At 39.1% G+C, this 12743-nt stretch overlaps 1 protein-coding gene across 1 annotated transcript in view; it reads right to left on the minus strand.

The window, feature by feature from the left end:
- Nucleotides 1-12743, minus strand: part of LOC125453666 (progesterone receptor-like) — a 272041-nt gene that overhangs the window by 21884 nt on the left and 237414 nt on the right. Inside the window, exon 7 of the mRNA XM_048533513.2 lies at nt 2848-2978. Coding sequence (XP_048389470.2) covers nt 2848-2978 — 131 coding nt within the window. The remainder of the gene's footprint in view (nt 1-2847; nt 2979-12743) is intronic.

Genomic DNA, 12743 nt, shown 5'->3' on the forward strand with positions numbered 1-12743 from the left:
TTTCATGAACAAACTCTTCAATTAGCAAGTCCACATTTATTTGCTTAGACTTTATTGTAAAATTAACTAAACTGTTTCAAGTCAATTTTAATTTTGTAAGTGTAATCCCAATTTTAGGTAAAGCAACCTATATAATATGAAATTCCAACAGGCATTCAAAAGAATTCATGTGATCATTATTTATAAATACAGAATTACCAACACAAAGGGGATGTTAGAAGTGACATTTATGATTCATAATTATTATGTTGCATATTTTGTGAACTGATTTTGTAAATATATGAAAAAGTATTCATTTTATGAATGTTATTGTTTAAGCAGAGATGAACAGTTGCTATTTCCAAATAATAAAAAAATGGCATGTTGATAGACAAAAGAAATACAATTTTGCCTAAACTGAGGCATTCTATAACTGAATAGCAGTGCCATCTCACAATTTCAGTTTTATAAAAATGACAGTCTGAAGTTGTTTCAAAGTTACGTTATTTAGGTAGTGATTGATTGACACAGATAAATCCAGAAATATTTCAATATTGTTCCTTGTTGATTCATGCAGATATTGCTACACAACTGTTAAAATGATAAATGTCCAATTTAGAAGACAGTATGTAAGCTTAAAAAAATACAACTGGTTGTTTTGAATGTAATGGTATATGTAGAATTGATCAATTTGAAAGTAACATTATTTAGCTTTCACCTCCTAACAGGGTGTCTTTACAAATTCACTGCTCCCTGCCCTTGGCACTCCAAGCTACATGAATTTACTTATCCAGCATGGGACTACTCTCGCATCTGCTAGCTCAAGACCTCATTAAGCTCTATTGATCCCAGGTGCTCCCATAAGTCAACTTCAAAATTATTATTGCTATCATTAAATGATCCACAGATTTTGTCTACAATGCTCAGTGACCACTTATAGCATCACATCCCTGTTTGCACCCTTCACTTTTTAAAAACTGTTGATCCCTCATTAGCCACATCTCTTTACTTCGTCTCCACCCACATTACCTTCAAAGCTACAACTGAAATGATTTAAACAACTGCCTTATTGGATCTTTTTCTTAATCCATTTCATCCTCTTTCCTTTCACATGTCCATTTTCAATCATGTATTTTGCAATATCTTTCAGAAGTGAAAGTGCAACGTATGTTACAGCTGTTATTTTAAGGTAGATTTTTCAGCAAGTTAAATAAATCTAATTAACTACTCATAATATAAGTGTTTAAAGTGATTGTTACATTTCCTCAGAGACTTGTTATGCACTTTTAAGAATGACTGTAGAAGAATTTAGATCATGTGAATTCAGAGTCAATCCATAAGCAGCAGCCTATAATATAAAAAACATTCTAGTTGAGGTATGCGGGAACAAGGGGCATAAGAGCAGAAATACGGCATTTGACCAGCTTCATCATTCAGTACGTTCATCATTGATCTGGTTCTAGTCTCAATTGCACTTTTGCCACTGTAGTAATTGTGACCAGGTGGACTTCTTTAACTATAAGATCCTTGATTGGGATTGTTAACTTGGGCCAAATGGAAAAGCTCCGGCTGATAACATCACCAGGAGATGAAAATTTGCTCAGTTGATCACTAACTCCAAGCTGGCTCATCACAGCCAGTGTATCGAGCATGGGTAAATAAAGCGTGATGTGACACGGCCTCTGTTTGCAGTTATTTCACTTACATTCTCTCACACACCAATAACCCTGGACTCCCTTAACTGTCAAAAATCTTTCTAACTCAGCCCTGAATAAAAGTAAAGTCCAAGCCTCGGTTACCTTCCAGGAAGGACAGTTCCCCAAAATTCTCTGTGGGACACAGAAACACATGGTGGATATATGATATCTTATGACCGGTACTCAATTCCTACTGTTGGATGTTATATCAGAAGCAGGAAGGGAGCAAGGAAGTCCACTTAGGAAGATCAGGTGTCCCACGTGTCCCATCTCATGGATCTGGAACCGCCAATCACAATCTTTTCTCCCTGTCTCCTGGCTATAACGAGCCTATCTGAGAATCTGGGTAGTTGGTGGTTGGGGAAGTAAGTATTGAGAACGAGGCTGTGGCAAGGGAGAGTAAGGGTGCTGGCCAAGATCATGCAGGACTGGGGAATGGATGAAGAATTTTGGATACAAGTGTTGGGAGATAGGGGTCAGGGGAGTTAAATTTAAATTCATTGTTAAATATGAGCCAGGTACATAAATTGCTGTCTGTCCCTTATCCTAATTCCATGAACGTAAGGTAAGTGTATTGGGACCGGAATTCAATTTTACACGTTTAACATTCTATTTAACCCAAAGCTGTCTATTTCTTCCTGGATTAAAAGGTCTCTGTTACCTCTCAACTAGAACTGCAGATTAGATATTTGCAACAGGCAATAATCTAGGGTTGAATATAGTTTGAGCTCAGAGATGTTATTGGCTCAGTTTAGAACCAGAACCAGGGGGCCATAGAAATCAGATTCAGCCACTGATTTCTCCTCTAAGGATTCATTTCAGAGAATTTCCTTAAATAGGCAACAATCTCAACTGAGAACATATCTTCCATCAAGTGTGCTTTCAAATCAACTCTGCGATTCACCCACAGAACGAGCACATGTTGTCTGTAATTGCTGTTGTTGCATTTGCCATGATCATAGTGGCCAGGGTAATTATACTCCAGGCCATTCAGAGAACTTAAAAATTTTGAAAGTGGTTGACAATGGCCTCATTTTAAATCTGAGTCTACACTGACAAATAAACAGTGAAACAGAGTATTAGTCAACTTCTAAGGATCAAATTAGAAAATAATTCTTTCAGCAAAAGGATGCCGGTTGGTTTCATTGTAGAAAATTCTACTCTCACTTACTTGTATTAAGGAGTATTAAGGTTTTCATGCACAAAAATTCCTCTTGGGTCACTTGAAGATGAATGAATTCTTGTGAGATTTGTCGCATTGCTATACACAGATCATACATTGCAGACTTCTGCATTCGCTGCCTGAAAATGATAATCATCAAAGTAAATTGCAAGCACAAAAATTACACAACATTCCCAGCTCCAGATATTTCCCAGAATTAATTATCTAACAGAAAAGTAAATCCTATCCTCTAATCATAGTGTGCTGGGATGCATAGAGCTCCAGTTCCAATGGTGTCAAAACCATTTCTTGTAATAGAACAGAGGTTGTATCTTGATCCAGGGACTGCAAACAATCAAGACAATGGCTCAGTGCTGCAATTGCACGGTAAACTAGGGATGAGCAATATATACTGGCTTAGCCATCAATGCCCACGTCACAGGAGACAGTCAAATTAAAAAAAAAACAACTTTGTTTCATCTGGCAGTATATTTGTGTCTACATCCTTGGAATGTTTTTTTGCCCAACATTAAATTTATATTCTTTCAACATAAAGACACAGAGAAATGAGAACCAAAACTTGAAGACTTTAGATGTACATTGAGATGTTATTGGAATGTAATCAATGTATAGAATATCCACACAGAATACTTGTAAACGTTCTACTTCTCACTTAACCAAAATCAATGCAACTATTGAATACTAAAAGATTATATGGAGCAAAATGGGAATAACTGCAGCCTGCTAGATGTTCTGCTAAGGGTGTTTATGATATGTCTGCTTCTCAGATACGAATTGACCTTGCATTGTGCAGAATGCAATGGAGATGCCCTACATCAACTATCCAGTGACATCAATTTTGAAAGACTCAAACCTGTGACTTTACTGAGTAAAGAACATGCTGCAGACAGACACTATCAGAGCCAATCTGGGTGGTGGCTTTAGAGTTCCTGTTGCTCGAACATGAAGCTTTATTTAAATAGGTATCATTCTCCAGTGAAGAATATTAACACAGCAGACTGGAAGAAAATAGTTGAAAGAGTGAAAGTCATCTTTTCTGGACAAGCCGCTGCATCAAGTAAAGATGAAAATTCTGAGCATTGATGAAATGTCATCAACCTCAAACATATATCATTTTGGATGGTATTGTGGAGGACAGCCTCGATGGGGAATTTTGCAGCAGCTGCCAGGTCTGTGGCACCATGGCTGGCTCTGCTATAAAGCAGGGCATGGCAAAGATCAGAGATAATGAGTACTGCTGATGCTGGAGAATCGAAGATAATAAAGTGTGAAGCTGGATGAACACAGCAGGCCAAGCAGCATCTCAGGAGCGCTTCATCCTAGGCCCGAAACGTCAGCTTTTGTGTTCCTGAGAGGATGAAGAGTCTAGGCCTGAAACGTCAGCTCATGGCAAAGATCAAGCAAGCAATTGTGATAGAGGGGTCTCTAGTCAGGGACACAGACAGGCATTTCTGTGGCCACAAGTGAGAGATTCCAGGATGGTGTGTTGCCCCTCCCCGGTGTCAGCGTCATGGATATCTCACAGCAGTTGAAGCCAATTCTCAAAGGGGTGCACAGCCAGAGGTTGTTGCACACGTGTGTACCTATGACATTGGTAGGAAACAGGCTGAAGTCCTGCAGAGTGAATTTAGGGAGTTAGGCAGGGGGTTTAAAACAAAAAGGGGCCTTATGGGAACTAGTCTCTGGATTACTCCTGATGCTATATGCTAGTGCAAGTAAGAATAGGCTGATAGGGCAGATGAATGCATGGCTGAGGAGTTGGTGCAGAGGGAAGATTCAGATTTTTAGATAATTGGAATCTCTTCTGGGGCTAAGCAACTCATATAAGAGGGATGGCGTGATCTGAACTAGAGGGGGGCCAGTATCCTGGAGGGCAGATTTGGTGGAGCTACTCAACAGGGTTTAAGCTGATATGCAGGGGGTGTGGAGGGAGGGGATGGTGGCACCCAAACAGTTGTGTGACAGAAGTAAAGATTGAGGCTAGTACAGAAGTTAAAAAAAACAAGTTAAATAGGCAAGGCAGGCAAGAGCACAGCAGGGAATGAGGGAAGACAGATGAATTAAACTGCATTTATTTCAATGCAAGAGGCCTGATAGGTACAGGAGATGAATTTTGGGCATGGTTGGGAACATGGGACTGGGATATCATAGTTATAACAGAAGCATTGCTGAGGTAGGGACAGGACTGACAGCTCAATGCTCCAGAATATAGATATTACACGAAGGATAGAATGGGAGGCAAGAGAGCAAGGGTAGGGGAATTTTTGATGCGGAAGAATATCGTAGCAGTACTTAGAGAGAATACTTCTCAAGGATTATACAAGAACTGAGGAATAAGAAGGGGTGATCACTTTGATGGAATTGTAATACAGGCCCCTCAATATTTAGCAGGAAATTGAGGAGCAAATATGTAGGAAGGTTGCAGATAATTGTAAGAATAATATGTTTTGTAAAAGTCTTGGAAGTTAACTTTCCAAATATAGACTGGGTCTGCTGTAGTGTTAAAATCTTGAATGGGGAGGAAGTTGTTAAGTGTGTTTATTATGAACCAGACCAAACTCCCTCAAAGCATGTCAAGGAGATAGCCTAGACCCTAACATTTTCTTATTGTAAAGACAAGTGCCAGACATTGTGTTCCAGATGCAATTTGATTGGCCAAACTGTTAGGCTTGAAGCAAAATACACTTCATTCATAAACTATGGTTAAAAAACAAAAGAAAGAAGTATTGGATTAACATAACTCCATTGGAAAACTCAACAGAATAATAGAATAATTAATGATGAAACAGCAACTCTTCCCATATAGTAACATCTCAAAACACAACCTTGGAAAAGGTAATTTCAGTAAAATAGATTACCTCACATGTAACTCTAGCAGCAGGAAAAGAACCCCAGCCTTTAGCAGTAAGAGCTTCCAGCTTCAAGACTCCAGCAACTGCTGAAAGATAAAACTAAAAATCCTGGCTCTGTGACAGCTTGACCACACCCATTCAGGCTGCTTCTATTCTAACTTCAGAAAAAAACCCGACACCTTAGAAGATGTTTCCTGTATTAGCTTGAGCAGACAGCTTGTCATTTCTGTCTCAAACTTTTCTTTGTTTAAAAAAAAACCAGGATTAAAAAACCTCTTAAAGTCACAGCATCATCACATCTCTTCCCTTAAAAATGATCGTGAACACATAAAGATGACTTCACTTTTAAGAAACATCTGCCATGTGCTAATGTTACACTACAATACATATACAATACATTGATTCCAAGCATGCAAACATTTGTTACTACAGCCCATTTTGATCCATTTTTGTCCTGAGACTGAACATCTCTGTCTTCTTTTGTCAATGTCACGACAATGTGTCAGCACTTATGTTCTCTCATCCTGCTGTCTGTACAAGTTTGAAATTAAATGGCTGCAGTCGTAAGCACCGTCTAAACAGTCTGGTATTTTTATGCTTAAATTTTCCAAATTGTTTTTGGGGATTATAATGAGAATAAACAATGGTCTCAGAGACATATCGACAATATAAATGTTGAAATGCTGCAATGCCAACACAAAATTCAAGGTCTCCTTCTCAATTGTGGGATATTGATGATTATTCAATTCTCTGCAAAAACACCCATTATGTCTTTCTATCTTCTCATCATCTTCTTTTAAGAGTGCAGCACTGATACTCACAGCATTGATAGGCACCTTGAATGACTTTGTGTCATTAGGTGTGGCTAACACTTGGGCAGTGGTTAACACAGTTTTCAGCCTGTCAAATGCTTTGTGAAATTCCTCCAACCACTGGAATTTTTTACACTTTTTCAACAGGTCGGTCAGTGGAGCAACCACACTGCTAAAGTTTGGTACAAACATTTGATTAAAAAATGCTTGGTCTCATGAATTGTTGCTCTTCCTGCTTCTTCAATGGTAGGGGAAACTCCCAATAACCTTTGTTTTCACATTCCATAGGGCCATTTATCCATGTCCAATAACATGGCCTAGGGATGTGATTTGGGCTTTTGCAAACTCAATCCTGGCCAGGTTTATCACCAAGCCGCCTCCCAAAATCAATCAAAAAGTTCTGATAGATGTTCCAAATGTTCCTTCAATGTGTGACTAAAAATGACCAGATCATCAATGTACAGCACACAATTGACCTTATTGGTTAGTCTTTATAATGATGCTAGCACATGTTTCATTCCAAATGGCATAACTTTAAACTGGTACATTTCATGTGGTATCATGAAAACTGAAATTTCCCTTGTTCTTTTGGATAAAGTTACCTGACGGCATCCTTTGAGTAAGTCAACTTTGAAATACAAGTTGCTTGTCCCAACTTCCCAATATGTCATCCAAATGTGAAATAGGATATGAATCAGATTTTGTAACTGCAGTTTGTTTGTGTTAGTCCAAATATAATCATTGGTTACCATCTAATTTTGGCACAATTTACTATTGGTGAGCTCCAGTCACTGCAACTCACTTCCATTATATTGCCTTTGAGCATGTTTTCAATCTCTTTTTGAATCCATGCCAACTTTAGAGTGTTAAGTCTATAAGGGTATTGCTTCATTGGAATAGCATTTCATATAGCTACATTATACATAATCAGATTAGTACTTCCCAGATTTTCCCCATGTATCTCTCCATGTGATTGTAATAATTCCTCCAGGTCATTTTGATTTTCCTCTGAAAGTTAACCCAACAATTCGTCCCAATTTTTGAGAACTTCCTCATTTTCCAGTTTAAGTAGTATCTAATTCAGAAATTGGCTCTTCACTCTGTGCTATAACCATTCTCTTTTCGCTTTCCTTCACAATCAAAATGCCTTTTAAGCATATTCACATGACACAATCTGTGAGATTTCTTTCTATCTGGCATTCTTATCAAATAATTCACCTCACTCAATTTACTTTCAATTTGTTTGGCCCACTAAATCTTGCCTTTAAAAGTTCACCTAACAGTGATAGCAATACTAACACGTTATCAACATGAGCAAAAGTACAAATTTTTGAATTCATAAGTTTATATGACACAGGGGCAGAATTAAGCCACTCAGCGCATCAAAGTCTGCTCTGCTATTCGACCATGGCCAACATGCTCCTCACACCCATTTACATGCCTTCTCCCTATAACCCTACAATCCATTGCCAATTAAAAATCTGTCTAACTCCTCCTTAATTTACTCACTGCCTCAGCATCCACTGCACTATAGGGTAGTGAATTCCACAGATTCACAACCCTTTGGGAGAAGTAGTTTCTCCTCAACTCTGTTTTAAATTTGCTAGCCCTTATCCTAAGGCTATGATCCCACGTCCTTGAATGCCCCATAAGACGGAGCATCTACTCCACATCTATTTTATCTGTACCTTTTATCATCTTGAATACCTCTCTCATTCTTCTAAATTCCAGAGTGTACAGGCCTAAACTGTTCAATCTCTCTTCATACAACAGCCCCTCCCCATCTCTGGGATCAATCTAGTAAACCTCCTCTGAACTGCCTCCAACGCCATCACATCCTTCCTCAAATAAGGGGACCAAAACTAAATCATACTCCAGATGCAGACTCGTCAATGGCATGTATAGTTGCAACAATTCGACCTGACTTTTATATCTTATTCCTTTAGCTATAAAAGCCAACATTCCATTCACTTCTGCATGTTCGTTTTCTGTGACTCATGAATGAGTACACTCAGATCCCTCAGCACTGGAGCACCCCGAAGTCTCTCCCCAATTAGATAGTAGTTCACCTTCCCATATTTTCTGACCAAAATACATGACCTCACACTGAGCCAGCTGCCGCATTTTGAACCACTCTCCTAACCTTTATATGTTCATTTGTAAGGTTCTTGTTTCCTCATTGCAATTTAACATTCTGCTTAGTTTTGTGTCATGTGCAAATTTGCCTATAGAGCCTTCTATATCTGTATCCAAGTCATGAAGGTAGGTTATAAATAGCTGCATTCAAGTCAGTAATGTAGATTGTGAATAGCTGGGTCCAAGCCGTTAATGTAGATTGTAAAGAGCTGGGTCCAAGGACTGAACCCCATGGCACCCCACCTATTACTGCTTGCCATCCAAGGAAAATAAAACTCATTTATCCTGACTCTCTGTCCATCAGCCAGTAATCTATCAAAGCTGATAAATGACCCCTAGTCCCATATGTTCCAAACTTGTGAATTAACCTTTTGTGTAGCACTTTATCAAACATCTTCTGGAGGTCCAGATATATTACATTTACAGCATCCCAATATCTACTTTGTTCGTTAAACTTTGAAGAGCTCTAGCAAATTAGTCAAACAAGACTTGCCCTTCTTAAGACCATATTGGCTCTGATGGATAGAGCTTTGACTTACCAAATGTTCTGATATTGCTTCCTTGATCATTGGTTCTGACATTTTGCCAACAACAGATGTTAAGCTATATGGTCTGTAATTTCTCACAAGTTGTCTCTTGTTCAGTTCAGTGACTGAAACAGTTATTATTAGACAAGGCAAACTGTGTTTAAGCCAACCAACTACAACATTTGAAATTAAGAGAAAGATGCCACTCACCACTCAAAACCTTTGAGTCCACTAATCCTAAATTCAATTTGAAATTAGAAATTTTGATCCTGATAAGAGCCCCCAATTTATTATGAATCATACCAACCCCCTCAAGGAGATAGTCTAGACCCTAACTTTCTTGTATTAAAGGCAAGTGCCAGCGGTTGCATTCTGGATGCAATTTGATTAGTTAAATTATCAGGCCTAAAGCAAAACATGCCTTATTCATAAGCTATCATCAAAATACAACAAATGAAAGAAGCATTGGGCAAACTTAACTCTATAAGAAAACTTAACAGAACAATAGATTATTGAATAACTAAACAGCAACTGTTCTCATATAGCAACATCTAATAAACACACCTGTGGCAAAGGCAAATTCAGTAAAATAAAGCGTTTAAAGATTTCGAGAAGACTTGTAGCTTGGGTTGTGAATGAATTTGTGGATATGCTCACTGAATCATTGGGTTTGGTTGCAAATGCTTCTTCACCCTGCTAGGGAATATCATCAGTGCACCTCCGGAGAAGCATTGTCGTTCTGTTCCACTTATTATTTATATGCCTCGGTTTGCTGGGATGATTAAAATTACTTCCGGTTTTGTTTCTCATTGAATTAGACCCTGGGTACAGACCAATGTGTTTGTTGCTGGAGTTCCGTTGGAATACTAGGCCTCTTGGAATTCCCTGGCATGTCTCTGTCTGGCATGTGCGATCATGGATGTGTTACCCCAGTTGAATTTGTGTTCCTTGTTGTCCATGTGTCGTGAGACATGTGAGAATTGGTCGTGTCTCTTGGTGGCTAGTTGCAGTTTGTGTATCTGTATTGTCAGTTTTCTGCTGGCTTGGCCTGTGTAGTGTTTCTTACAGTCCTTGTATGGTATTTTGTATATTACACTGGTTTTGTTGGTTTTGGGTATGGGATCCTTTACATTTGTCAGTAGCTGTCACAGGGTGGTTGTTGCTTTGTGGGCTACCCTGATAAGCAGTGGTCTGAGTAGTCTTGTGGTCATCTCTGAAACATCCTTGATATATGTTAGGGTGATTAGTGAGCCTGTTTGTGTTATGTCTTCCTGTTGTTCTCTGTCTTGGACGTAACTGAAGATTGTGTTTTGCGGGTATCCATTCCCTTTGAAGACTCCACATAAGTGCTCCTGTTCTGCTTTGCGTATTTCCGGGTTGCTACAAAGTTGGGGAAATGGGGGTTATGGAGACAGAAAGGTTAAAAGACGGACACCTCCCTCTTTTCTCCACAGCGATGCCTCCGACTGTCCCCCCACCAACTCAGATAGGGGAAAATGAAGGTCCCAAAACTAACAGACAACTCACCCAGTTCAGAAACCAGCCACATTTGTTTCTTGCCAGGGAGGCATGTAGTTAGGGTTCAAGATTGAGGCCTTTAAATGGCCAGTAAATAACCATTTAAGGGTCTTGATTGATTATGGGTTGAAAAGGCTATGCATAAACCTTCTCATCCAGAGTGCAATTGCAAACAACAGTAGAAATTGCTGGAGAAACTCAGCAGGTCTGACAGATCTGTGGTGAGAAAGCAGCGTAAACATTTTGGGTCCAGTGACCCTTCAGAACTGAACTAAATTCAAAATGTTAACTTTGCTTTCTTCCCATAGATGCTGCCAAACCTGCTGAGTTTCTCCAGCAATTCCAATTTTTGTTTCAGATTTCCAGTTCTTTATTTGAAATCCAGTTCTCCAATTAATTCTTATCTCCACCTCGAGAGGGAAAATTCTGCTGTAGGAATCTATAAGAAGTAGCTAAACTGATAGCTATAGATATAGTAAATGTGCTGCATATGATTTTTCAAAAAGTTCAAGATTTTAGAAATCCCAACAATTTATAGATTTGAAAACGTAACTAGAACATAGAACATAGAACATTACAGCACAGTACAGGCTCTTCGGCCCTCGATGTTGTGCCGACCTGTCATACCAATCTCAAGCCCATCTAACCTACACTATTCCATGTACGTCCATATGCTTGTCCAATGACGACTTAAATGTAGCTAAAGTTGGTGAATCTACTACCGTTGCAGGCAAAGCGTTCCATTCCCTTACTACTCTGAGTAAAGAAACTACCTCTGACATCTGTCCTATATCTTTCACCCCTCAATTTAAAGCTATGCCCCCTTGTGCTCACCGTCACCATCCTAGGAAAAAGGCTCTCCCTATCTACCCTATCTAACCCTCTGATTATTTTATATGTTTCAATTAAGTCACCTCTCAACCTTCTTCTCTCTAATGAAAACAGCCTAAAGTCCCTCAGCCTTTCCTCGTAAGACCTTCCCTCCATACCAGGCAACATCCTGCCACAAAAGAAAGGGACTGAGGGAGTGCAGAGTAGACTGGTTAGCCTGACATTTAACATTGCCAACATGCTAGAATCTATTCTCTAGGAAGTCTTAACAGGTGACTAAGAAATCAGCAATTTGAACATGGGTTTACAAAAGGGAAAATCCAGTTTAGACTGATTAGAGATTTTGAGAACATAACTATCAAGGTCAATAAAGGGGAATCAGGAGATGTACTTATTTGGATTTCTAAATGCATGTGATAAGGTGCATTTACACATAGGGATTCATATATTGTGAGTGATTTTAACACAGGGAGACGATTGGATAACAGACAGAAAGTCATTACCAGCTGCAGACTGTGACTAATCGATTGTCACACAGATCAGTGAAGGGTCTTTGTTGTTCACCATCCACGTTAATAACTTCTACAAACAGTTATAAGCCAACACTCAAACATAGGCAAAAACAAACTCATACCAAACCATTACCTTATTACCGGAGCGATCAGCAAACTAGGGGAACCAGTCTTAGGCTCAGGTAATAATCGTTTAGTACTTAGATGAGGAGAAATTTCTTCACTCAAAGAATTGTGAATTGTTGGAATTGGTTATCTCAGTTGGCTGGTTTGTAATGCACAGTGAAGCCAATAGTGCTTATCACAAAGAGTTCTTGTTCTCAACCACACCCCACGCCTCAAATGGTGACCCTCCAGTTAAACCACCAACAGTCCTCTCTCTCGGATGAGAAAGCTGCACTATAGCCTGATTAGACTTTGGTTTCTTTATCTTTAGCCCCGAATGTTGTGGATGCTCTATTATTACAAACATTTAAGACTGAAATAGACAGATTCTTGGTTTCTCAGTGAATCAAGGGATCTGAGAGTTGAGTGGGAAGAGGAGTTGAAGCCAAAGATTGTCTATGATCTTATCAAATGGCTGAGCAGGTGATTTGGTCTTCTCCTACTTCTTACGTATATGTTCTTGTTGAGGTTGGTTGGCTCACCGAGCTGGTTTGTTGTTCTGCAGACATTTCATTACCCTGCAGGGTAACA

The sequence above is a fragment of the Stegostoma tigrinum genome, chromosome 6 (genome assembly GCF_030684315.1).
Source record: "Stegostoma tigrinum isolate sSteTig4 chromosome 6, sSteTig4.hap1, whole genome shotgun sequence".
Classification (NCBI taxonomy): Eukaryota; Metazoa; Chordata; class Chondrichthyes; order Orectolobiformes; family Stegostomatidae; genus Stegostoma; species Stegostoma tigrinum.